The 27,936-nt window shown below is 38.0% G+C and overlaps 1 protein-coding gene across 2 annotated transcripts in view; it reads right to left on the bottom strand.

Annotated features, from left to right (window-relative positions):
- Positions 1-27,936, bottom strand: part of NDUFAF2 (NADH:ubiquinone oxidoreductase complex assembly factor 2) — a 189,215-nt gene that overhangs the window by 28,008 nt on the left and 133,271 nt on the right. For both annotated transcript variants that reach the window (XM_061187822.1, XM_061187823.1), the window contains one exon: positions 19,594-19,634. In XM_061187822.1, the coding sequence (XP_061043805.1) occupies positions 19,594-19,634 (41 nt within the window). The remainder of the gene's footprint in view (positions 1-19,593; positions 19,635-27,936) is intronic.

Below are 27,936 nucleotides of genomic sequence, written 5' to 3'. Positions count from 1 at the left end.
GACCTCCCAAAAGGCAAGAAAATCCCCACGTACTTGGGTAGGGCAAAAGAAAAAAGAAATAACAGAGACAAAAGAATAGGGACGGGACCTGCACCAGTGGGAGGGAGCTGTGAAGGAGGAAAGGTTTCCACACACTAGGAAGCCCCTTCGTGGGCAGAGACTGCGGGTAGCAGAGGGGGGAAGCTTCGGAGCCACGGAGGAGAGCGCAGCCACAGTGGTGCGGAGGGCAAAGCGGAGATTCCCGCACAGAGGAGCGGTGCCGACCAGCACTCACCAGCCCGAGAGGCTTGTCTGCTCAGCCGCCGGGGCGGGCGGGGCCTGGGAGCTGGGGCTCGGGCTTCGGTGCTAGCCGGGAGGGAGTCCGGGAAAAAGACTGCAGCTGCCAAAGAGGCAAGAGAATTTTTCTTGCCTCTTTGTTTCACGGCGCGCAAGGAGAGGGGATTCAGAGCGCCGCCTAAACGAGCTCCAGAGACGGGCGCGAGCCGCGGCTATCAGCGCGGATCCCACAGCAACAGGGACGCAGAGGGAAAAACGGAGAGATTCCCGCACAGAGGCTCGGCGCTGAGCAGCACTCACCAGCCCGAGAGGCTTGTCTGCTCACCCGCCGGGGCGGGCGGGGGCTGGGAGCTGAGGCGCGGGCTTCGGTCAGATCCCAGGGAGAGGACTGGGGTTGGCTGCGTGAACACAGCCTGAAGGGTCTAGCGCACCACAACTAGCCGGGAGGGTGCACGAGAAAAAGTCTGCAGCTGCCGAAGAGGCAGGAGACTTTTTCTTGCCTCTTTGTTTCGCGGCGTGCAAGGAGAGGGGATTCAGAGCGCCACTTAAACGAACTCCAGAGACGGGCGCGAGCCGCGGCTATCAGCGCGGACCCCAGAGATGGGCATGAGACGCTAAGGCTGCTGCTGCCGCCACCAAACAGCCTGTGGGCGAGCACAGGTCATTCTCCACACCGCCCCTCCCGGGAGCCTGTGCAGCCCGCCACGGCCAGGCTCCCATAATCCGGGGACAACTTCCCCGGGAGAGCGCACGGCGCGCCTCAGGCTGCTGCAACGTCACGCCGGCTTCTGCCGCCGCAGGCTCGCCCCGCCTCCTCCGTACCGCTCCCTCCCCCCGGCCTGACTGAGCCAGAGCCCCCGAATCAGCTGCTCCTTTAACCCCGTTATGTCTGGGCGGGGAACAGACGCCCTCAGGGGACCTACATGCAGAGGCGGGTCCAAATCCAAAGCTGAACCCCGGGAGCTGTACGAACAAAGAAGAGAAAGGGAAATCTCTCCCAGCAGCCTCAGAAGCAGCGGATTAAAGCTCCACAAACAACTTGATGTGCCTGCATCTGTTGAATACCTGAATAGACAACGAATCATCCCAAATTTAGGAGATGGACTTTGGGAGCAGGATATATTAACTTTTCCCCTTTTCCTTTTTTTTGTGAGTGTAGATGTGTATGCTTCTGGGTGAGATTTTGTCTGTATAGCTTTGCTCTCACCGTTAGTCCTAGGGTTAGGTCCGTCCGTTTTTTTTTTTTTTTTTTGGCTTAAAAATTTTTTTTTTTCCTAATAAATGTTTTCTTAATAATTTTTTCCTTATTTTCTATTTTTAAAAAAATTTTTAATAAGTTTTTTCATATTTTTTATTTTAAAAAATTAAAAAAATTTTTTTTTCTTAATAAATTTTTTCTAAATAATTTTTTTCTTATTTTTAGTATAAAAAATTAATAAATCTATTTTTAAAAATTAAAAAAAATTTTTTTTCTTAATAAATTTACTCTTAATAATTTTTTTTCTTATTTTTTATTATAATTGCTTTATTTTATTTTATTTTATCCTCTTTTTTCTTTCTTTCCATTTTTTCTCCCTTTTATTCTGAGCCGTGTGGATGAAAGGCTCTTGGTGCTCCAGCCAGGCATCAGGGCTGTGCCTCTGAGGTGGGAGAGCCAACTTCAGGACACTGGTCCACAAGAGACCTCCCAGCTCCACGTAATACCAAACGGCGAAAATCTCTCACAGATCTCCATCTCAACATCAAGACCCAGCTTCAATCAATGACCAGCAAGCTACAGTGCTGGACACCCTATGCCAAACAACTAGCAAGAGAGGAACACAGCCCCATCCATTAACAGAGAGGCTGCCTAAAATCATAATAAGGCCACAGACACCCCAAAACACACCACCAGACGTGGACGAGCCCACCAGAAAGACAACATCCAGCCTCATCCACCAGAACACAGGCACTAGTTCCCTCCACCAGGAAACCTACACAACCCACTGAACCAACCTTAGCCACTGGGGACAGATACCAAAAACAACGGGAACTACGAACCTGCAGCCTGTGAAAAGGAGACCCCAAACACAGTAAGATAAGCAAAATGAGAAGACAGAAAAACACACAGCAGATGAAGGAGCAGGGTCAAAACACACCAGACCTAACAAATGAAGAGGAAATAGGTAGTCTACCTGAAAAAGAATTCAGAATAATGATAGTAAGGATGATCCAAAGTCTTGGAAATAGAATAGACAAAATGCAAGAAACATTTAACAAGGACGTAGAAGAACTAAAGAGGAACCAAGAAACGATGACAAGCACAATAAATGAAATTAAAAATACTCTAGATGGGATCAATAGCAGAATAACTGAGGCAGAAGAACGGATAAGTGACCTGGAAGATAAAATGGTGGAAATAACTACTGCAGACCAGAATAAAGAAAAAAGAATGAAAAGAACTGAGGACAGTCTCAGAGACCTCTGGGACAACATTAAACGCACCAACATTCGAATTATAGGGGTCCCAGAAGAAGAAGAGAAAAAGAAAGGGACTGAGAAAATATTTGAAGAGATTATAGTTGAAAACTTCCCTAATATGGGAAAGGAAATAGTTAATCAAGTCCTGGAAGCACAGAGAGTCCCATACAGGATAAATCCAAGGAGAAACACACCAAGACACATATTAATCAAACTATCAAAAATTAAATATAAAGAAAACATATTAAAAGCAGCAAGGGAAAAACAACAGATAACACACAAGGGCATCCCCATAAGGTTAACAGCTGATCTTTCAGCAGAAACGCTGCAAGCCAGAAGGGAGTGGCAGGATATACTTAAAGTGATGAAGGAGAAAAACCTACAACCAAGATTACTCTACCCAGCAAGGATCTCATTCAGATTTGATGGAGAAATTAAAACCTTTACAGACAAGCAAAAGCTGAGAGAGTTCAGCACCACCAAACCAGCTTTACAACAAATGCTAAAGGAACTTCTCTAGGCAAGAAACACAAGAGAAGGAAAACACCTACAATAACAAACCCAAAACATTTAAGAAAATGGGAATAGGAACATACATATCGATAATTACCTTAAATGTAAATGGATTAAATGCTCCCACCAAAAGACACAGACTGGCTGAATGGATACAAAAACAAGACCCATATATATGCTGTCTACAAGAGACCCACTTCAGACCTAGAGACACATACAGACTGAAAGTGAGGGGATAGAAAAAGATATTCCATGCAAATGGAAATCAAAAGAAAGCTGGAGTAGCAATTCTCATATCAGACAAAATAGACTTTAAAATAAAGACAATTACAAGAGACAAAGACGGACACTATATAATGATCAAGGGATCGATCCAAGAGGAAGGTATAACAATTGTAAATATTTATGCACCCAACATAGGAGCACCTCAATACATAAGGCAAATACTAACAGCCATAAAAGGGGAAATCGACAGTAACACAATCATAGTAGGGGACTTTAACACCCCACTTTCACCAATGGACAGATCATCCAAAATGAAAATAAATAAGGAAACACAAGCTTTAAATGATACATTAAACAAGATGGACTTAATTGATATTTATAGGACATTCCACCCAAAAACAACAGAATACACATTTTTCTCAAGTGCTCATGGAACATTCTCCAGGATAGATCATATCTTGGGTCACAAATCAAGCCTTGGTAAATTTTAAAAAATTGAAATCGTATCAAGTATCTTTTCCGACCACAACGCTATGAGACTAGATATCAATTACAGGAAAAGATCTGTAAAAAATACAAACACATGGAGGCTACACAATACACTACTTAATAACGAAGTGATCACTGAAGAAATCAAAGGGGAAATCAAAAAATACCTAGAAACAAATGACAATGGAGACACGACGATCCAAAACCTATGGGATGCAGCAAAAGCAGTTCTAAGAGGGAAGTTTATAGCAATACAAGCCTACATCAAGAAACAGGAAACATCTCGAATAAACAACCTAACCTTGCACCTAAAGCAATTAGAGAAAGAAGAACAAAAAAACCCCAAAGCTAGCAGAAGGAAAGAAATCATAAAGATCAGATCAGAAATAAATGAAAAAGAAATGAAGGAAACAATAGCAAAAATCAATGAAACTAAAAGCTGGTTCTTTGAGAAGATAAACAAAATTGATAAACCATTAGCCAGACTCATCAAGAGAAAAAAGGAGAAGACTCAAATTAATAGAATTAGAAATGAAAAAGGAGAAGTAACCACTGACACTGCAGAAATACAAACGATCATAAGAGATTACTACAAGCAACTCTATGCTAATAAAATGGACAACCTGGAAGAAATGGACAGATTCTTAGAAATGCACAACCTGCCGAGACTGAACCAGGAAGAAATAGAACATATGAACAGACCAATCACAAGCACTGAAATTGAAACTGTGATTAAAAATCTTCCAACACACAAAAGCCCAGGACCAGATGGCTTCACAGGCGAATTCTATCAAACATTTAGAGAAGAGCTAACACCTATCCTTCTCAAACTCTTCCAAAATATTGCAGAGGGAGGAACACTCCCCAACTCATTCTACGAGGCCACCATCACCCTGATACCAAAACCAGGCAAAGATGTCACAAAGAAAGAAAACTACAGGCCAATATCACTGATGAACATAGATGAAAAAATCCTCAACAAAATACTAGCAAACAGAATCCAACAGCACATTAAAAGGATCATACACCATGATCAAGTGGGGTTTATTCCAGGAATGCAAGGATTCTTCAATATACGCAAATCAATCAACGTGATACATCATATTAACAAATTGAAGGAGAAAAACCATATGATCATCTCAATAGATGCAGAGAAAGCTTTCGACAAAATTCAACACCCATTTATGATAAAAGTCCTGCAGAAAGTAGGCATAGAGGGAACTTTCCTCAACATAATAAAGGCCGTATATGACAAACCCACAGCCAACATTGTCCTCAATGGTGAAAAACTGAAACCATTTCCACTAAGATCAGGAACAAGACAAGGTTGCCCACTCTCACCACTATTATTCAACATAGTTTTGGAAGTGTTAGCCACAGCAATCAGAGAAGAAAAAGAAATAAAAGGAATCCAAATCGGAAAAGAAGAAGTAAAGCTGTCACTGTTTGCAGATGACATGATACTATACATAGAGAATCCAAAAGATGCTACCAGAAAACTACTAGAGCTAATCAATGAATTTGGTAAAGTAGCAGGATACAAAATTAATGCACAGAAATCTCTTGCATTCCTGTATACTAATGATGAAAAATCTGAAAGTGAAATTAAGAAAACACTCCCGTTTACCATTGCAACAAAAAGAATAAAATACCTAGGAATAAACCTACCTAAGGAGACAAAAGACCTGTATGCAGAAAATTATAGGACACTGATGAAAGAAATTAAAGATGATACAAATAGATGGAGAGATATACCATGTTCTTGGATTGGAAGAATAAACATTGTGAAAATGACTCTGCTACCCAAAGCAATCTACAGATTCAATGCAATCCCTATCAAACTACCACTGGCATTTTTCACAGAACTAGAACAAAAAATTTCACAATTTGTATGGAAACACAAAAGACCCCGAATAGCCAAAGCAATCTTGAGAACGAAAAATGGAGCTGGAGGAATCAGGCTCCCTGACTTCAGACTATATTACAAAGCTACAGTAATCAAGACAGTTTGGTACTGGCACAAAAACAGAAATATAGATCAATGGAACAGGATAGAAAGCCCGGAGATAAGCCCACGCACATATGGTCACCTTATCTTTGATAAAGGAGGCAAGCATATACAGTGGAGAAAAGACAGCCTCTTCAATAAGTGGTGCTGGGAAAATTGGACAGGTACATGTAAAAGTATGAAATTAGAACACTCCCTAACACCATACACAAAAATAAACTCAAAATGGATTAAAGACCTAAGTGTAAGGCCAGACACTATCAAACTCTTAGAGGAAAACATAGGCAGAACACTGTATGACATAAGTCACAGCAAGATCCTTTTTGACCCAGGTCCTAGAGAAATGGAAATAAAAACACAAATAAACAAATGGGACCTAATGAAACTTAAAAGCTTTTGCACAGCAAAGGAAACCATAAACAAGACCAAAAGACAACCCTCAGAATGGGAGAAAATATTTGCAAATGAAGCAACTGACAAAGGATTAATCTCCAAGATTTACAAGCAGCTCATGCAGCTCAATAACAAAAAAACAAACAACCCAATCCAAAAATGGGCAGAAGACCTAAATAGACATTTCTCCAAAGAAGAGATACAGATTGCCAACAGACACATGAAAGAATGCTCAACATCATTAATCATTAGAGAAATGCAAATCAAAACTACAATGAGATATCACCTCACACCAGTCAGAATGGCCATCATCAAAAAATCTAGAAACAATAAATGCTGGAGAGGGTGTGGAGAAAAGGGAACACTCTTGCACTGTTGGTGGGAATGTAAATTGATACAGCCACTATGGAGAACAGTATGGAGGTTCCTTAAAAAACTAAAAATAGAACTACCATATGACCCAGCAATCCCACTACTGGGCATATACCCTGAGAAAACCATAATTCAGAAAGAGTCATGTACCAAAATATTCATTGCAGCTCTGTTTACAATAGCCAGGACATGGAAGCAACCTAGGTGTCCATCATCGGATGAATGGATAAAGAAGATGTGGCACATATATACAATGGAATATTACTCAGCCATAAAAAGAAATGAAATGGAGGTGTTTGTAATGAGGTGGATGGAGTTAGAGTCTGTCATACAGAGTGAAGTAAGTCAGAAAGAGAAAAACAAATACAGTATGCTAACACATATATATGGAATCTAAGGGAAAAAAAAAAAAAAAAAAAAAAAAAAGAGGTCATGAAGAACCTAGTGGCAAGATGGGAATAAAGACACAGACCTACTACAGAATGGACTTGAGGATATGGGGAGGGGGAGGGGTGAGATGTGACAGGGTGAGAGAGTGTCATGGACATATATACACTACCAAATGTAAAATAGATAACTAGTGGGAAGCAGCCGCATAGCACAGGGAGATCAGCTCGGTGCTTTGTGACCACCTAGAGGGGTGGGATAGGGAGGGTGGGAGGGAGGGAGATGCAAGAGGGAAGAGATATGGCAACATATGTATATGTGTAACTGATTCACTTTGTTGTAAAGCAGAAGCTAGCACACCATTGTAAAGCAATTATACTTCAATAAAGATGTTTTAAAAAAAAAAAAAAAAAAAAAAAAAAAAGTCAGATAAAGGTCAAATAGAAGAAAATATGTGCCAAAACTAAGGCCAAACTCAGACCTCAGCTTTGTACAGAAGTATATAAGAAGCAATCCTTTCAGACCAAGAAAGGTGGGATGCTTGAAACTTGAGATACTACTTTTTAGTAAGACCCACCTAAAATCAGTGTTTTGAAAACCAAAAAGATTTACAACATAAACTAGCGTAAAAATTTCTTGCACAATTAGTAAATAAATATCTATAGATAGGGAGGCTCACTAGCTTATGGTTACAAGTATAGACTCTGAGGCGCTCAAAACACTCAAATGATTCACTTTCATTTCTTACCACATTTTTCTAGAGGAGCATGGCAAATTTCATATTTTCTCAGTTTTTACAAAGCTAGAGGTCAATACCAAAGAAGGTACATAGAAAAAGCATCTATGTATTATGCTATTGTGTTTCAAGTGCTTTTTAAAATTCCTTTATTATGACAGTTAAACGGAAACATCAGAATACAAAACAATAAACATACCAAAATTACAATTATTTGCCAATGTATACATGGGTAAATTAACTTGTTAAAGTTAAGAATTGTGCAGCCAGCCGTAGAATTTGGGGTAATTTATTATTTCTATTAAATATTATTGTTATATTAATTCTTTAATAAAACAAAGGAAAAAAAATCAAGTAAGGTCATAGTGAATAGGCCAAGCCAGAGAGTCACAAAAGTGGCCAAGAATTACACTGGCAGGTATAAATTTCTGGGCTTCAGGCACTCCTGAATGGGGACAAGCCTGCTTCTCCGTCTGTTTAAAGGCAGCCACAAATGAGTTAGGTATAAAAGAGGTCAATAGACTGGCATAAAACTCAGCCCAACAGGGACCTTTCATTGTGGACGGTGGTAAACCCATTCAACCACAACTTTTCCTTTGGGGAGGCAGAAATGCTAGTAGGTAAATAAAGAATGGTATGTTGATCAAGCTCAGGATATATCCTTTCCAATCCTGGAAACCAAAGATCTCAAAATGACTGTACCACCAAAGATATAATGCTCCTGTGTAAACTTGCAATAAGATCCAATTTCTGAAGGCAATATATGAATGTCTTTTCCTTGCAACTGTAAAGAATCAGACTAATTCAGTTTCACAGAGGAAAAAAGATGATACTAAAAGCAGTTTACACATAATTTAACAGAGTTAAGATATCTAGGACAAGTTGTTATGTACAACATATGTCTACAAAGAAATTATATTACCTATTAAGCACATACTAGATGCTTGATAAATAACTGAATGAACAATAAAGCTATATAAGCATTAAGTCTTTAAAAAGGAATTCCAAAACCTAAACCACACTGATTATTTCTTACTCATATTGCTATGTAATTCCTTAAGTGCTTTTGGTATTTCAGAATTTCAAGGATTTCATTTTTCAGTTTATTCTGAATATCTTATTTTCCTATCAGGGATCCAACATGTTCTCTTAAAATATATGATTACGAGGTTTCATTGTATTCTTTTTAAATGAACTGTTTCATGTGTATAAATAAATATAGCTAATAATATAATATACACTCATGTGCCCACCATCCAACTTAAGAAATAAAACACTAAGAATATGACCAACTTAAGAAAGAAAACACTACAGATATGACCACCATCCAACTTAAGGAAAAAAACACTACAGACATGACCAATAAAATGCTCTGTGACCCCCCATCTACATTCTCCTTCCACAGCGGTAATACCTACTTATTCATGCATGTTTTTATACTTTCACTACATCTTTATATATCAATAAACGAAACAGCAGTGATTTTTAAAAATTTTTTACATAGTTATCTCCTAAGACTTTTAAAAACTATGTACCGCCTTGCATATTTAAGTTGACACTTAAATAATGGCAAAGGATGTATTTTCCAGTTTATTGCATATCAAATGCATGCTTTAAATATGTTTTTGTCAAAGCCTTGGAGCTGCAGTTTAGTTTATTCAATTTACGGAGAATATAACCATATAACTTAATTGGCAAAGCCAGTCCTCATTGTCAAATGCAATCACCCAAATTCAACTTACTCTCAGAAAAATTCTAACTTAATTTTTAAATTCAAATAAATGTGTTATTATGTGTCCCCATGACAACTTTCTCACTTGTGAATTTTAATTTTAAGATAGATAAATGGATAGCTAGCTAGCTAGGTAGACAGAGAAACTATAAGGCATGGAGCCTTACTATGAGTTTGTCACCTGGATGAAATAATGTGTTGCCCCTTTCAATAATTTTTATTGAAGCTTTCTCTGTTTTGTTCTCAAGGGACTCTCTCTCAGGAGAGACTCTCCGATAGTCTCTTTGTTTGCTGCCCTGATTTTTAAACCCCAAGGCAACGCACCATAGTAAGATTTAGGATGGACAAGAAGTAAGCTTTTCTTTTGAAAGACAGATGATTATGAAAAAAGTCAGAAAGGAGAACTGGCAGACCAGAAGGAGTTCTCAGGCAGATCTTTTTTTAGGAAGGACTACATATGGAAAGAGAATATGGAAATTAATTGCTTTAAAGCTATTCATACCTGTATATCCCACAGGAAGTCTTTGTGTACCCAGGGTACAGGTATCCCAATTTGAAAACCACTGATCAACAGCTGGGGTTGGCAAACTAGGATCCAGCTGCCACTTGTTTTGTATACAAAGTTATATAGGGCACAGCCACACTCACTGGTTTACATATTGTCCATAAGTGCTTTCACAGTAAAACGGCAATGTTAAATAGTTGTAACAGAGATTGTCTCACAATGGCCAAAACATTTACTATCAGGTGCTCTAAAGAAAAACTTGGCTACCCCTCATCTACGGCACTGTGTATGTGTTTTTTCAAATTCTTTTCTTTAAATTAAAGTTATATATTCACATAGTTTGTAAGCACACATCATCGTAAAAGGCTTATTATGAAAAATATTATTTCCCTTTCCCTAGAAGCAACTACTTTATATTCTTTTAGCTGATATGTATGGTACAGGCCAAACCAGGGAGCCACAAAAGTGTTTGACAGCTATCAAACAGACTTTGCCCCAACCCTTCCATAACATTCTTATATTATCATTCTTTATTATTCAGTTTCAAGCATTGTATATTAACTTCTCATTACTGAAAATGAGGATTTATCCCATCCCATATCCTCAATATAGTTGTAAATCAATATTCAATATTTATATTATTATGAGTAAACACTATCAACAAGTGAGTTATCTGTATACTAGAATTATTTTTCCTTCTCCTACCCAAGGTTTACTTTTTTGGAGATAACAAATGAAGTCTGTTCATTTTCCACATACTTATCTATAATTCAACTTGATATGTTCAGTATATATGTGTTCATTTAATCCCTGTATTTTTCCAAATGTACCTCTTCCCTCAAATATGTCTGGAAAACAGTCTGTACTGTTTTCCCTTTGCCATGAATAAACCTCCAGGTTTCAACTGGGTAGAAAAGTTGCCTGGTTTTCAGACTTTCACAAAGGGACTTTTAACAATGTCCTTTTCTTTTTCTTCAGGAGATTTAACATTGGTACAATGCTATTATTTAATATATAGTTCATGTTCAAATTTTTAAAAATACCCCAATACTGTCCTTTATAGCTAAGGTTTTCCCTCAATTCAGGATCACATGTCGTATTTGGTCGTCAGGTTGGTTAGTCTTTCTTTGTTGTTCATTACACTGATATGACTGGCCTGGCATTTCATGAAGTTTTCTGGTTACTTCCTTGTGATTAGATTAAGTTTGTGCATTTAAAAAAAATACTACATGAACGATGTCTTACTTTCAGTGCATCATACAAAGAGGCAAACATGACGTCAAGGCTGTTCTACTTGGCACTTTTGACTAGCTGGTTACAGTGGTATGGCCAGATTTGCCCACTATAAAGTTACTTTTTCTTCCCCTTTGTAATTAATAAGTAATCTTCAGAGAGATACCTTGAGACCAGGTAAATACCCTGTTCCCCAACAAAATTTGATCCAATGGTTTTAATATCCACTAATGATTTTCCCCTGAATCGATTATCACAATGACAGCTGAAAAATGGTGATTTTCCAACTCTGTTATTTCTTCTACATTTATTGGTTAATATCTAATTGCTTCTTAAATAGATTTTCAACCAGGTTACTGTTTTTAGCACCAGCCTCAACTCCACTTTCAGTTTCCTGGCACTGCCAATTACTGAGCATTCTGGGGTTCTGTGGTTTAAACTGGGTTTCTTCTAAGCTTTCTCTTCTGCTAGATTAGGGGTCGTACTTCTCAGTTTTGCTAAATTTGTTAACATTGCTCATCTGCTTTCCAGCTTCCAAAACATTGTTGCTTCATTTGCCTCTTCAATTTTTCTTTGACCTTATGCTTTTAAAAGTGACCCCCTTTACTGCCATTTTCATTAGGCTCAAAAAGAGAAAGTAAACTCGTGCGTTTAATTGACTAACTTTACTTGAAATTCCTTTTTCTTTCCCTGCCTTCAAACTTTATATAAATGGTATCATGTTGTACGAAATCTTCTGCAACTTGCTCTTTTTACTCAATATTATGTTTCTGAGATTTATCCATGTTGATACATGCAGCTCTAGTTCATTCATTTTTAATGAATGATGTTTTAATGCAGTGTATGAACATGTTATAATTTTCTTATCCAATTCGACTATATTCCCAAAAGTGAGATTATGAGGTTTGGGGTAGGGGTCTATTTTTCCATAAGAACATACACTCCCCATTTAAGTCAGTAGGAAAATAGCATTATATATGCAAAATGTCAATTTTAAGACATTTCAATTCTGTAACTTATAAAATGAACTAATAATACCAGGCACAGAGAACTCACTCAATAAATGTCAGTCACTTAGAGACAACAATGAAATGGGCTTCAGAAATTCAGAAATAAGATTCTTTTCTGAAAGTTAAACTGCAAGATCAACACATTATGGGCCAGGGCAGAGATATGAAAAGAGTAAAACAAAAGAAGGGCTGCAGGGCCAGCAACATTTGACCATAATATAACTAGTGTAATAGCAAAAGAAATAACAGGTCAATCAGAAAGGAGTAGCAGAGAAAAAAGGATAATCATAGAAACAAATGCTGGCAATCCATAAAAACACTGTTCATGGGAGCAAAAACCTTAATACGCATGTGGCAATATTTTTCTATTCCAAATCATAAGGCTATTCCTAGGATAAAGACAGATATTGGGAACTGTGGTCAATTCTATTTAAATATTTCCATTCCTATGAGTCAGACAATCCCTATTGTGAGATGGACACACCAGGTGATTTTAGGCTGGATGCAATTAAACATTTATTTTACTACTTAACTTCCCTTATCCTAATGCCACACTCACCAGATATCCTGTTTTTTTCCTATGCCAACTTAATTTCTTACTATAAATTAATATACTGGAATTCTGGCAACACTTTCAAATTCTCTTGTGTTTTAGTCACTGTGATATCTTTTAGAGCCAAATCACCTTGGACGTGGACAGAAAATGAGTCTTTGGAGCCTCCAGCCCAGATCTGAGAACATGGTCAAGTAAACAAGGTGCTGTGCAGTATGGTCCTACCTAGCTGCCCTAGCCTCTCCTTCGACTACAGTATCACCATCCAACTCCATTCTCTACTGATTTCTAGAATTTCCTCTTCCTCTTTCATGGAGCATATGTATTAAAAATGAAGTGAGTGAGCTCTAATATTATGGCTTTCTTCTACTGTCTGTAAACCTGTTGCTGAGCCATGTATTTTGTCAATACTTGGCAATACATTTATTTACTTTTTCAAACAGAAAACTTTGTTTCCTACTATCTTGTCAGGATGAAAGGAGAAGCAATATTTCAGAATACTTGCTGCATATGGCTTCTAACGGAATAGAGTCAAGACTAGGAAAAGTCTACTTCATTAATTTTGTGAAATGTTAATTCAACTTGTACTGAACTGATGAACAGGTGTTGAACTATATTGGCAACCTGCAGTAAAACTGAATTTTCATGAAAAAAGTACAAGCAATGCTCAATTTCAAAATATGTTCAGTTTCTCAGGGTTATTTTATAGTTGGTTGCTGGAAATTCAAACTGTGTCATACAAACCATGTAATATACTTACATGGCATTGAGATTTTCAAGTCTGTCAATAAAAGCCTATCTAACTAATAATGAATCAGGTTCTGTGTTAGGTGCGTCTGACATATAAATGAATAAGACATAATCCCTGTGCCATATAGCCCACAACATAGTCAGCAAGATGGACAAATAAAACAAGTAATTATAATACTGAACTCAAAGGGTTATATAAGTGCACAAGGCAGTGTAGCTACATCAAGAAAGAAGTGACTAACTCTATGAGTTAAGAAGCTGGGAAAAAAGTTAAGGAAAGTATCACAGAATTTTAAAGGGCCTTTTAAACAGAATTAAGCATGAGCAGAAGTGTCCTGCTGATGGGAGAGAAAGAAGATATTCAACTTGAGAAACAGCAAGGAGTGCCTTGGAAAGTAGGATGGGTATAACAAATATAAGGAGGAAAGCTAGAAAGTTGGGCAGGGCAGGAGGCTTAAATGGAATTTCAAGGAACTAGATCCTTTGGCCAGAGCTTCCCAAGAAGTGTGCCTAAAAATTGATTCCTTCAGCCTTCAAGGTGGCCAGGAGAGAAACTGTTGAGTTATAGGGTAGGCGTACGTTTGACTTTATAAGAAACTGCCAGTTTTTGAGCATGGTTATATCATTTTCATACCAATCAGCACTGTATGGTTATATAATGAATGTTTATGGTTGCTCTAGTTATGGTTATTGTCAATCTTCTAAATTTTAGCCATTTTCATAGATGTGTGGTGGTATCCCATTATGGTGACTAGTGATGTTAAGTATCTTTTCATATGCTTACTGGCCATTCTTGAATCTTATTAAAGCCAATTCAAGATTTTCACCGCTTTTTATTAGCTCTGTCTTTTATCATTGAGTTGAAGTGTTCTTTATATAGTTTGGATACAAGTCCTTTGTCAGATACATGTACTGTGATTATTTTCTCCCAGTCTGTTGCTTTCCTAATGTTCTCTTTTGATGAGCATTAGGTTTTTTTTGTTTGTTTTTATAATTAATTTTTATTGGAGTATAGTTGCTTTACAATGTTGTGTTGGTTTCTACTGTACAGCAAAGTGAATCAGATATATATATCTGCCCTCTTTGTTAGATTTCCTTCCCATTTAGGTCACCGCAGAGGACCGAGTTCCCTGAGCTATACAGTAGGTTCTCACTGGTTATCTATTTTATACATAGTATCAATAGTGTACATATGTCAATCCCAATCTCCCAATTCATCTCACCTCCCCTTTCCCCCCTTGGTGTCCATATGTTTGTTCTCTTAATTTTGATTAGGTTCAATTTACCAATGTTTTTCCTTTATGGATAGTGCTTTCTGTCTCCTGTCTACCCCAAAGTTGTGAAGATATTCCACTATGTCTTTCTGTAGAAGCATTATAGTTTTAGCTTTTATGTTTAGTCTATGATCCATCTTTAATTAATATCTGTGTATGATGTGAGGTAGGGATCAAGGTTCAGTTTTTTCCATATGGATATTAAGTTATTCTAGCACCACTTGTTATGAAGACTTTCCATTCCTAATTGTGTTCCTTTGGTGCTACTGCCAAACACCAACTGGCTGTATACTATTTCTAAACTCTCTATTCTTTTCCATTTATTTGTTTATATATCCTTATGCCAGTACCACATTGTCTTTTTTTTTTTAATATTTTTTTTTGATGTGGACCATTTTTAAGGTCTTTATTGAATTTGTTAAAATATTGCTTCTGTTTTATTTTATTTTATTTTATTTTTTGGTTTTTTGGTCCCGAGGCATGTGGGATCTTAGCTCCCTGACTGGGGATCGAACCTGCACCCCCTGCATTGTAAGGCAAAGTCTTAAGTACTGGACTGCCAGAAGAGTCCCCACACTTTCTTAATTATTATAGTTTTAGAGTAAGTCTTAAAGCCAGGCAGCATAAGTCCTTTAATTGTCATCTCCTTTTTCATGACTGCTTTCAGCTATTCTAGGTCCTTTGCATTTCCATATATATTTTAGAATCAGCATGTTGATTTCTACCAAAACAAGTCTAATGGGATTTTAACTGGATTTTTATTTGATTGAGTCTATAGATAGTGGTTCACAAAGTAAGGGCTCTCGCCCAGCAGCATTACCATCACCAGGGAACTTGTTATGAATGCAGATATTCAGGCCTTACCTCAGACTTTGTGGATCAAAAACTCTGGGAATAAGGCCTTGCAATCTGTGTTTTAACAAGCCCTCCCTGTAACTGGTGCATGACAAAGCATAAGAATCACTGCTGTGAGGGACTTCCCTGATGGTCCAGTGGTTAAGACTCCACACTTCCACTGCAGGGGGCACGGGTTCGATCCCTGGTTCGGGAACTAAGATCCCACAGGCTGCGAGGCCAGAAAAAAAAAAAAAAGAATTATTGCTGTGAATAAATTGGGAGAACTAACATCTTAGCAATATTGAATATTCCAATCCATGAAGAGGTATTTCTCCCCATTAATTTAGGTCTTCTTTAATTTCTCTCACCAGTGTTTTATAGTTTTAAGTCTACATGTCTTGGGACTTCCCTGGTGGTGCAGTGGTTAAGAATCCGCCTGCCAATGGAAGGGACACGGGTTCAAGCCGTGGTCCGGGAAGATCCCACATGCCACGGAGCAGCTAAGCCCGCATGCCACAACTGCTCATGTGTCACAACTACTGAAGCCTGCGCGCTTAGAGCCCGTGCTCCGCAACAAGAGAAGTCACTGCAATGAGAAGCCCGCACACCGCAACAAAGAGTAGCCCCTGCTCGCCGCAACTAGAGAAAGCCCTCGCACAGCAATGAAGACCCAACACAGACATACATACATACATACACATAAATAAATAAATAAATTAATTAATTAATTTTTTAAAAAAGTCTACATGTTGCATATACTTGCTTAATTTATATCAGGGTATTTTATGCTTTCTGATGCTATTGTAAATGGTATTCTAATTGCTACTGGCTAACCTTCAGCCATAGTCTACAGGTGATATGGGCGGAAGTCTATTTGGGGGTGGGAGTTCACTAAGAGATTTGAAAAAAAGTAGAGAACTCAAATTACTGGTAGCATCTTGAAAACAAACTAGTTTCAACAGATATGCAAGAATAGGAGGTTGTTTCCAATGAATTGATATAGGTATTAAGCATGAGCAATTACAAAGATCACAAAAAGAAGGACAACCAGACATAATGCTCTCCTGTAGTCTTGCCAAACATTTTCTACATTCTTGACAAAAGGATCAAACATCAATATCTAGCTTCTGGATCCAGCTGCCAATGTGGAAGAAAGACAGAGGAGCAGGGGAACATGTTGAATTACACAGAGAGCATAAGATCAGCAAAATCTAGACTGTGGCAAACTCTTTAAGTCAAATGGGCTGGGTTTTTCAACAGATAAATTTGTAAGGAAATAAAAGTGATGGAGGAAGAACATATAAACTGAAAGAGATTTAAAACAAATATGAAGTTTTTGCAAAATAGGCAAGTCTAAACTATAGTGTACATTTGGCTGAGAAGATTATTTAAACATGTGAGTAAACAATTACTATAAAAGTCAGGTTCAGGGTTGCTTTTGTGGGGAGAAAGGAGGTTGTATTGAGATCGGGCACATGAGTACCTGGCAAAGTTCTGTTTCTTGACTTGGGTGGAATTTGCCTTATAATAACCTATTAAACAATACATTTAATTCTTGTGGTCTTCTGTGTACATGACTCATTTTTACAGTAAATAGGTTTTTCCTCCCTCTTAACATGATAGATGTAAAATCTGGGATTGAAGAGTTTATAAGTTTTAGTGATAGAATGATGCTTGGGGATGACACGAACTAAGGTGTGGCTATGGAAGTGGTTGTTTATTGAAGTAGGGATACTGGTGTGGATGAAGTCAAAGAAGTAAATGGCTAAGACTTGGGAAGACACTGACGGGAAAAAACCGCAAGTCTGGTTCTAATCTCCGCCATCAGTGTGGGAGAGTGCCCTAGAGGTTAGCAAAGATAAAAATGATGAACAGGTCGAGAGAAATCTACTTGGATTGCAAAGGTACCACACTCTCCTGGGCTCACAAAATGGAATAATATTTTGGAACTGACTGGGGGAAGGTAGGAGCAATCGATCCCACTTTCTTTCTATGGGTTGTAGGAAAATGAGCACAATTCACCTCAAGGAAAAAATAGACTCACTATCTTTTAGACACAGATAGATTTTACTTGAGGCTCTGTGGTAGAGAAAGTTCCTAGGACAATATTAAAGGTGAAGGGTAATTTGCTAATAAAGAAACGGAAATTCCTGAAACACAATGGAAAGGGTCAGGAGGGAGAGAAAAGGGTGTGTGCATTTGTGTGTGTGTGTGTGTGTGTGTGTGTCTGTTGGGAGGTATAGAAGAGCATAAAGAACGATGTGATTAACAGTACGTTAGAAAAGAGGCAACAGAGGGCTCCTTTTTCGATATTCAAGAATGTGAGCACCATGGAGGGAATGACTTGGTCTCACTGTTCTGACTGGAGCTTGTCTGAGATACTGGGATTACCTAACATTTATAGGAGTAGTGCCTTAGGCCTGATTATTGCAGTTGCCTCCATCTAATCACTCTGCAAGTATCAATGTTTCCATGGAAGAAGGCTTTCAGAGTCTGGAGGATAGAAGAAACACCTTTTTCTCTGAGAACAGTAGCTCTTATTATGGCCCAGAGAAGGGGAATCAGAAAGGCTCCTTGATCCATCCTACCACTGGAAACCACAGGGGATACTTCTGAATATTGGATCACATTGACTTTTTTCACTTTTATTCCAAGGTTCACTGATATTAGAAAAAAGGGTCTGAGAAGAGTAGGACAAGGTCAAGGTAGAAGCAACATACAAAGCTAGAAATAGGCTTAGAGATGTGCTCACTCAGACCCCAGGCAGACACACATTGATGGGGTCAGTCCAGGAGGAATCGAACAAGTAAATATAGGTATGCCAATTTATAGGTCATCATAAATTCTGCCCTGGAGTATTCCACCTCTTAAAAAGCGTGGCCTGAGTATCGGAGCCCATTTACATTGTCAGCAGGGTTGCAGTAGTGAGGGAACAGGGGAGGGAAAAGAGGAGTTCTCAGTAGCAGAGAAAAAGGAATAGGTAGTATATTAATGAATTTGAAAACTTCCCTTTTATGAAATACATTTATTTCTTACAAACTAACTTTAGAACATTTTATGCTATTGTTTTAAAATAAAAATTATGAAATAATCATGTTTTTAAGACACAAATACCACAGCATTGCTATGCTTTTTATTCTGCATCCCACCCAAACTATGTTTCTAAAGTTTTTTTTTTTGTTTTTGGCCGCGCCACGTGGTTTGCAGGATCTTAGTTCCCCAACCACGGATTGAACCTGGGCAGTGAAAGCGCGGAGTCCTAACCACTGGACTGCCAAGGAATTCCCTGTTTTTAAGTTTTAAATAAAAATTCAATTCAACTATTAGTTACCGAGTGTTACATATTACATGCTAATTGTAATAAGTTTCATCAGATACTAGATGGTGTTAAATTTATATAAAATTATAAAATTTTATGTTTTATATAAAATTAAGGGCAAAATAAGCAGAGCATGATTTGGAGAGGACCAAGAGATTTAGTGTTTCTCAAACTTTTCCACCAAAGCACCTGTATCAGAACAGAGAACTCCCAGGGGACAGGGAAATGACCTGATGCAAGCTGCTGTAAGTCCAAACATTCTCTAAAGTGTTTTTATTTTGCTTTAAATTTTTATTATTTCATTTAAAATTTTATATGGATTTTGTTACATCCCATAATTTGTGCATTTATTTTATTATAAAAATGTTTGAAATTATTTTCTATGGGGTAAAATTAATGCTTTGGAGAGGTGGCATCACATATATTTTAGAGGCTTCACGTATCCCTGAGAGTACAAACTCCCAATTGAGAAACACAGCATTATAAACACATATTTGAATATTTTCCTTGTGTATTCTTACCTCCATAGTAGGTGGAATCTTTCTTGTTTTTCTGATCCAAGCTAGAAAGAAAAATAATATTTACATGTAAGGTTTTTATAATTTGCACATTTTATTCATTCATGCATGAAACAAATATGTATTAAGCACCTGTTATATATTGTTTTAGGCACATGAGTTCCCTCCTCTCCTGTAGCATATATATTAGTGAAGGAGGCACAGAAAAGAAACATACAGGTAATGATTTGTGTCATAAAAAATACTTAAGTGTGGGGAGGATGTAGAGAGGATAGTTTCATAACTAAAATCATACCCCATAATCATCTGAATTCAATTTAGGGTATATATGGCATATAGGCCAAATCATAATACAGTAAACTTCATGGCAATATTAAAGTTATATTATCCTGGAAATGTGAACCAATTATTGCTCAATATGTAAAAGAATGGATGGCTCATTTACAGAGACTTCTCTTCTAATCTGTTCTAGCAAGCAGTCTATCTCATATGGTTGGTATCTTAGCTCCAACATTTGGGAGATGAGAGGCAGAGTAGAAAGAGCCCGTATTTGTGAAGTGCCTTCTGGACACTGGGCACTGTGGTAGATGCTTTAGCAATAGGAAGGGAGTGGGGCAACTGCCTCTAGAGAAGTGTATCAGAATCACATGAGGACATGGTATAGTACTTAGCAGAGCAGAGGCAGATTTTGGGGGTTCAAATCCCAACTTAAGTACTTACTAGCTGTGTTACCTGAGGCAAGTTATTTAATTTTCTAAGCATCTGTAAAATTATAATACTAGTATCTACATTTTAGTATCTATATTGTGAAAGTTATATGAAATAGTATATATAAATTCTTAGCTCAGAGTCTTGCATAGAGTAAACATGCAAGTCTAAGTTACCACTATCACTATTATTCAGTAAACCTGTATTTTTTACAACAGACTCAAAAAAGCAAAGATCAACAAAACCTGCTTGGCCTATGAGGATATATAGGAAACTGTGAGAAAACACACTGTAAGGAATATAGTCTTTGAAAAGTAGAAACTACTATTTTATCACTTTAGTTAATTCAATCTTCATTACAAAATCATGAAGTATGCTTATTTTATAGAGAAATTCAATGACATTCCCAAATTTATACATTAAGTAGTAATGGTGGAATTTGAATCCAGATCTGACCCTGTCTCTGGATCCAAAAACCATCCATGCTCTACTAATCAGTTTCTCAAAGTTTATAAGCAACAAGCAAAGAACACTAAACTAGGAAGAGGAACAGGTCACAACACTGACTACATGTCAAAAAATAAGATTCACCCCATTTTACAGATTGGGAAACTGAAGATTAAGCAACTTGCCGAAACTCACATATTTAGCAAGTAACAGTCTGAGAATCAAATGCTGGTTGAACCGGCTCTAAAATCTGAGCTCTGCCCATTCAGCAGCCACCTTCTCTTCTGACAGGCTAGCTCTGTTAGCCTGCCTTCTGTCATCCAAGTAACAGCAGCGGGACGTGTCCTCATGACAAGCCCAGTAATGAATGATTGTGGGGGTACAAAGAGCAACATTCAACTGTGGGCCTGTGATGAGTTATTTCTCCCTACTTTGTTCTCTCTTGCACTGACCCCATACATGTATTTTCAATACAGACCCAGTGTTTTGCCTTCTCTATTTCTGTTTCTGAACTTCTATCTCTGTTATTATTTTCTGCATCCTCTTCTTATTAGCTTCCAGCTCTATTTGGTCCATTTCTAGCCACAACTTGCACAAACTTTATATTTCTTGTTAGGCTGGAAGGTTGTCAAAGGCAGGATGCATCCACGGGAGATTTATTTTTCTACCACCTAAATGCCTCGAAAGAGTAGGTACTTAAATACAGTTGTTGAATGAATACTTCCACTATAAAATACTTTCACTATAAAAATATTCATTGTAATGGGATTTTGACCTGTATTAGAAAACCCAGCTTAGCAACAGCAAGATTCCTCTGTATGATCAAGGAAATAAGTGGTTTATGGAAGTTTTCAACTGCCTCTTTATGGTCAAAATAAGGGGTACTTGTCTATGTTTTTTTTGTTTTGTTTTGTTTTGTTTTTTAAAAATCCCCATCCCAAATTTTCCAATTCTAAGGACTTGTTTTTTGTTTGTTTGTTTGTTTGTTTTAATTAAATTAATTAATTTATTTATGGCTGTGTTGGGTCTTCGTTTCTGTGCGAGGGCTTTCTCTAGTTGCGGCAAGTGGGGGCCACTCTTCATCGCGGTGCGCGGGCCTCTCATCATCACGGCCTCTCTTGTTGCGCAGCACAGGCTCCAGACACGCAGGCTCAGTAATTGTGGCTCATGGGCCTAGTTGCTCCGCGGCACGTGGGATCTTCCCAGACCAGGGCTCGAACCCGTGTCCCCTGCATTGGCAGGCAGATTATCAACCACTGCGCCACCAGGGAAGCCCCTTGTCTATGTTTATGGGCATTTTTTTTCCCCAGGAAAGAGACTTCTTTTAAAATAATTCACCATGAGCCATATACCTCTAAAAGGTTTTAAGCAATAAATCTTCAGTTCTAATTTGGATTAGAAAGTTAATTCAGAAAAATCAACTGCTATGGCAAGGGTTGTAAAACTATAGCCTGCAAGCAAAATTCGGCCCATGGCTTGTTTTTTGTTTTAATGGCTGAAAAAAATAACCAACAAAGAACAATATTTCATGACACATGAAAATCAAATAGAATTCAAATTTCAGCCTCTGTAAATAATGTTTTATTGGAACACAGTCACACTTATTTATTTACATATTATCTATTATAATGTGGGCTACAATGGCAGAGTTGAGCAGCTGTAACAAAAACCATATGGCCCACAAAGCCTAAAATATTTACCATCTGGCCCTTTAAGGAAAAAGTTTGCCAACCCCCATGCTAGGGCTACCATTAAGTATAATCCTTTCAGCAACAACTATATATCTTGATTCAAAAACACTTTCATGAGCTTCCCTGCTGGCGCAGTGGTTAAGAATCCACCTGCCAATGCAGGGGACATGGGTTTGAGCCCTGGTCTGGGAAGATCCCACATGCCGCGGAGCAACTAAACCCGGGTGCCACAACTCCTCAGCCTGCGCTCTAGAGCCCGTGAGCTACAACTACAGAGCCCGTGTGCCATAACTACTGAAGCCCGTGCGCTAAGAGCCTGTGCTCCACAACAAGAGAAGCCACCGCAATGAGAAGCCCACGCGCTGCAACAAAGAGTAGCCCCAGCCTCTTCAATAAGTGGTGCTGGGAAAACTGGACAGCTACATGTAAAAGAATGAAATTAGAACACTCCCTAACACCATACACAGAAGTAAACTCAAAATGGATTAAAGACCTAAATGTAAGTCCAGACACTATCAAACTCTTAGAGGAAAACATAGGCAGAACACTCTATGACATAAATCACAGCAAGATCCTTTTTGACCCACCTCCTAGAGAAATGGAAATAAAAACAAAAATAAACAAATGGAACGTAATGAAACTTAAAAGCTTTTGCACAGCAAAGGAAACCATAAACAAGACAAAAAGACAACCCTCAGAATGGGAGAAAATATTTGCAAATGAAGCAACTGACAAACGATTAATCTCCAAAATTTACAAGCAGTTCATGCAGCTCAATATCAAAAAAACAAACAACCCAATCCAAAAATGGGCAGAAGACCTAAATAGACATTTCTCCAAAGATATACAGATTGCCAACAAACACATGAAAGAATGCTCAACATCATTAATCATTAGAGAAATGCAAATCAAAACTACAATGAGATATCATCTCACACCGGTCAGAATGGCCATCATCAAAAAATCTACAAACAATAAATGCTGGAGAGGGTGTGGAGAAAAGGGAACCCTCTTGCACTGTTGGTGGGAATGTAAATTGATACAGCCACTATGGAGAACAGTATGGAAGTTCCTTAAAAAACTAAAAATAGAACTACCATATGACCCAGCAATCCCAGTACTGGGCATATACCCTGAGAAAACCATAATTCAAAAAGAGTCATGTACCAAAATGTTCATTGCAGCTCTATTTACAATAGCCAGGATATGGAAGCAACCTAAGTGTCCATCGACAGATGAATGGATAAAGAAGATGTGGCACATATATACAATGGAATATTACTCAGCCATAAAAAGAAATGAAATTGAGTTATTTGTAGTGAGGTGGATGGATCTAGAGTCTGTCATACAGAGTGAAGTAAGTCAGAAAGAGAAAAACAAATACCGTATGCTAACACATATATATGGAATCTAAAAAACAAACAAACAAATGGTCATGAAGAACCTAGAGGCAAGTCGGGAATAAAGACGCAGACCTACTAGAGAATGGACTTGAGGCTATGGGGAGGGGGAAGGGTAAGCTGGGACAAAGTGAGAGAGTGGCATGGACATATATACACTACCAAATGTAAAATAGATAGCTAGTGGGAAGCAGCCGCATAGCACAGGGAGATAAGCTCGGTGCTTTGTGACCACCTAGAGGGGTGGGATATGGAGGGTGGGAGGGAGACGCAAGAGGGTGGGGATATGGGGATATATGTATATGTATAACTGATTCACTTTGTTATAAAGCAGAAACTAACACACCCTTGTAAAGCAATTATACTCCAATAAAGATGTTAAAAAAAAAAAATGAGTAGCCCCCACCCGCCACAACTAGAGAAAGCCTGCACGCAGCAACGAAGACCCAAGGCAGCCATAAATAAATAAATAAATAAATTTATTTAAAAAAGCAAAACACTTCCATATTATCTAAAGTAAAAATCATTATCAACTATTACACTTTTTTCACTTTGCTGTCTACCTGAAACTAACACAATACTGTAAATCAACTATACTCCAATAAAAATGAAAAAGCAACCAAAAAAAAAAACCAAAAAAACCTATTACAGTTTTTAACCTGATTGCCATGTATTCTAGACTCTATGAACATTACCACTGGCATCAGACCATGTTAAAAAATATAATGGCACAATGCACACTTACTATCACCATGAGAAAAACAACAATTTGCCTTACTGATGAGTCTATAAAACAGCATTCTCAGGTTTTTTTTAAGATTAGGAAAAGAAAAATACTTCAGTAGAATCCAAATAATTTTTTAAAATTCCATGGATGAATAGGTTGAAGAAACTCTGATATGTGTTTTCTAAACCCTACTGGTTTTGTATAAGTTTATGAAATTCATTCATAGATATAAGAAAGTAATATAATTCAGATAATGTATTAAGTACTACCTAGACTACTCACTCTCATGAGACACTATTCTCTAAGGAAAGATATAAGGGCTTCCTTTAGCTTTGTTTTAAATGGCTCAAGGAAGAAGATTTTTGTTTAGATAGAGAAATGCAATTTCTGAAATAAATAATTCTACAATATAATTTACAATATTTATAATTCTACAATAACCAGATACTTGAAATGTCTTCTTGAGATGATGGTTGATGCCTGTTCACTGTTATGTATCCAACAAAGGTTACAGCTAGAAATTTTCAATGTGATCACTCACTTATATAATCATCCCTAGTTTCCCAGTCACTACATACAACAAAGGAAATGTCCTGCTGATGGCTGGCAAAGGTTAGGAGGAGGAAGGAACAGAAATAAGCGCTAATATCAAATCATTACATTTATTTGTTTTTTAACCTCAGAACAATCTGGAACTGAACCTCTATTCAATTACGAATTATATAATGATTTTTGCCATTGCTAATTATATTTGTATGGTGGGTTCTGTATCAGTCTTCATTATAATGTAACCATTGTTTGAACAGAATTTAGCAAGATAACTGGAGAGTTTATGCCTTAAGATCCTAGCATTCTTTCATCAACGTTCATTTGCGTTCTCATCAGTGGGCATGAGATTTTCACTGAACTTTAATACTCTTATTGGAATATAACACAGTATAATGAGCGTAAAAGTGAACATGCAAGTTAAATACTTCATGAAGCATACATTCTTCAAAATTCTATAAGAACTGAAAATGGCTAATACACTTTTAGAAGTAGTACCAACAGGGGTTAAGGTAAATGAGAAATTTATCACCAGATTCAGTAGGTGACCATTCAGAGCTGAAATTATAGATAGGTTATCAACAGTTTGCATCCAAAGGATACATTAGAAATATGTGTTTACACTACTAAAGGAAAATACAACATTTTAATAAAGCTTCATCTTTCAAAAAACGATCTTTGCCAGTTCTGAGTGTTGACACATCATAAAGAATATAAAAAAAATCCACATTTTTTCACGTTGAAAATTCTTCAAATGATATATTAGGAAATAAGTTATTTTCTGATTACCGACTCTAAACAGTTTCTTAAGGATATTATTAGATTTACTTGGCACAATTAAGTTACAAATTTTGTGATGCTCATGGCTGGCTATTACTGTTCATTTTCTTTTTTTTTTTTTTTTTTTAAGAATTCTCACATAAAGATTTCTTTTTTTTTTAAATTAATTAATTAATTTATTTATTTATTTATGGCTGTGTTGGGTCTTCGTTTCTGTGCAAGGGCTTTCTCTAGCTGCGGCAAGTGGGGGCCACTCCTCATCGCGGTGCGCGGGCCTCTCATTATCGCGGCCTCTCTTGTTGCAGAGCACAGGCTCCAGACGCGCAGGCTCAGTAATTGTGGCTCACGGGCCCAGTTGCTCCGCGGCATGTGGGATCTTCCCAGACCAGGGCTCGAACCCGTGTCCCCTGCATTGGCAGGCAGACTCTCAACCACTGCGCCACCAGGGAAGCCCCTGTTCTTTTTTCTTAATCAACTTTATTGAAGTATAATTTACATACAACACAGTGAAACCATTTTAAGTGTGCAATTCCATGAGTTCTGACAAACGTAAGGAAAAAGAAGGCCATGTTGGGGAATCTCATGTGGCAAGAAACTGCTGGCGACCTCAAGGAGGTTATGGTGGTCTCTGGCCAACATCAAGCAAAAAACTGAAGCTCACGGCCCTACAACTGCAAGGAACTGAATGCTGCCAACAACCACACGTGTGGGAAAGTGGATCCTTCCACACTCAAGCCTCCAGATGAGAATGTGAGACAGGCTGGGACCTGGGACCCTTTGTTGCAGTGCTTGCACCTGGACAAAGGTCTCCTCCAGCAACAAAATACAAAGAAACTATAAGGGACTAAAAATAACTGCGTGCTTGCACAGTTGGGGAAAATTATGAACAATAAGATACAAGAAGACCATAAACCCAACTGCCACTTCTGGAGAGCCTGGAGCAAAAGCAGAGTACTGCACATGAACCCTGCACACAACACCACGAAGGGCGTGGGCAGACCACCTTAGTCACCCCTATGGCCCGAGCCCTGGACACACTACTACCCTCATCCCATATAAGGAACCAGCTGCCCGCCCCACTCGAGGAGTAAGCAAGGGAACCTGTTACTTGTTTTTGCTCCCTCGTGCTACAGCACTAGTCCCAGTAAAACCTTGCTTGAATTTCTTGTCTGGTCGCTTACCAATTTCTAGTGATTAAGGAGTCCAAGAACCCTGGTCAGTAACAAATGCAGCCCTGGCTGACGCCTTGATTGCAGACTTGTGAGACCCTAAGTAGAGAACTCAGATAGGCTATGCCTGGACTCCTGACCACAGGAACTGGGAGATGATAAATGTGTGCCATTTTAAGCTGCTAAATTTGTGGTAATATTGATATGGAGTAATAAAAAAACAAACACAACAAGCATAGCAGCAGTTTATTCTTTTTACTGCCGTGTAGTATTCCACTGTACGGAAAAATGACAATGTGTTTATCCACTCACTACTTGGGCAGTTTTCAGTTTTGGGCTGTTATGAATAAAGCTGCTATGAAAAAATTGGGTACAAGTACTTGGGTAAACTTATTTATGTCTCTGGGTAAACACCTAGCAGAATTTCCAGGTTGTAGAGTAAGTGGACAGTTAAATTTATAAAGAGCTGATAAACTGTTTTCCAAAGTACTTGTACCATTTTACACTCCAGCCAGAAATTTATGAAAGTTTCATATGCTTTATATCCTCATTAACACTTCATATTGTCAATCTTTTAAATTCTAACCAGTCTAGTGGTATGTAGTGTTATTTCACGATGGTTTTAATTCACATTCCTTGATGACTACTGATATTATGTATCTTCTTTGGTGAAGTGTCTTTTCAAATCTTTTGCCCACTTTTAAAAATTCTGATGTTTGTCTTATTACTGAGTCATGACAGCTCTTCACACGTTCTGACAAGTTCTATGACCGATATGTATTGCAAATTTTCTCCCTATCTGTCTTGTCTTTTCATTTGTTCAAAGGTTTTTGTTAAAGAATAGAATTTTTAAGATTTTGGTGAAGTCCAATTCATCA

This window comes from Eubalaena glacialis, chromosome 4, assembly GCF_028564815.1.
Source record: "Eubalaena glacialis isolate mEubGla1 chromosome 4, mEubGla1.1.hap2.+ XY, whole genome shotgun sequence".
NCBI lineage: Eukaryota > Metazoa > Chordata > Mammalia > Artiodactyla > Balaenidae > Eubalaena > Eubalaena glacialis.
The sequence above is the reverse complement of the archived record's forward strand: the minus strand, read 5'-3'. Positions and strand labels throughout refer to the sequence as shown.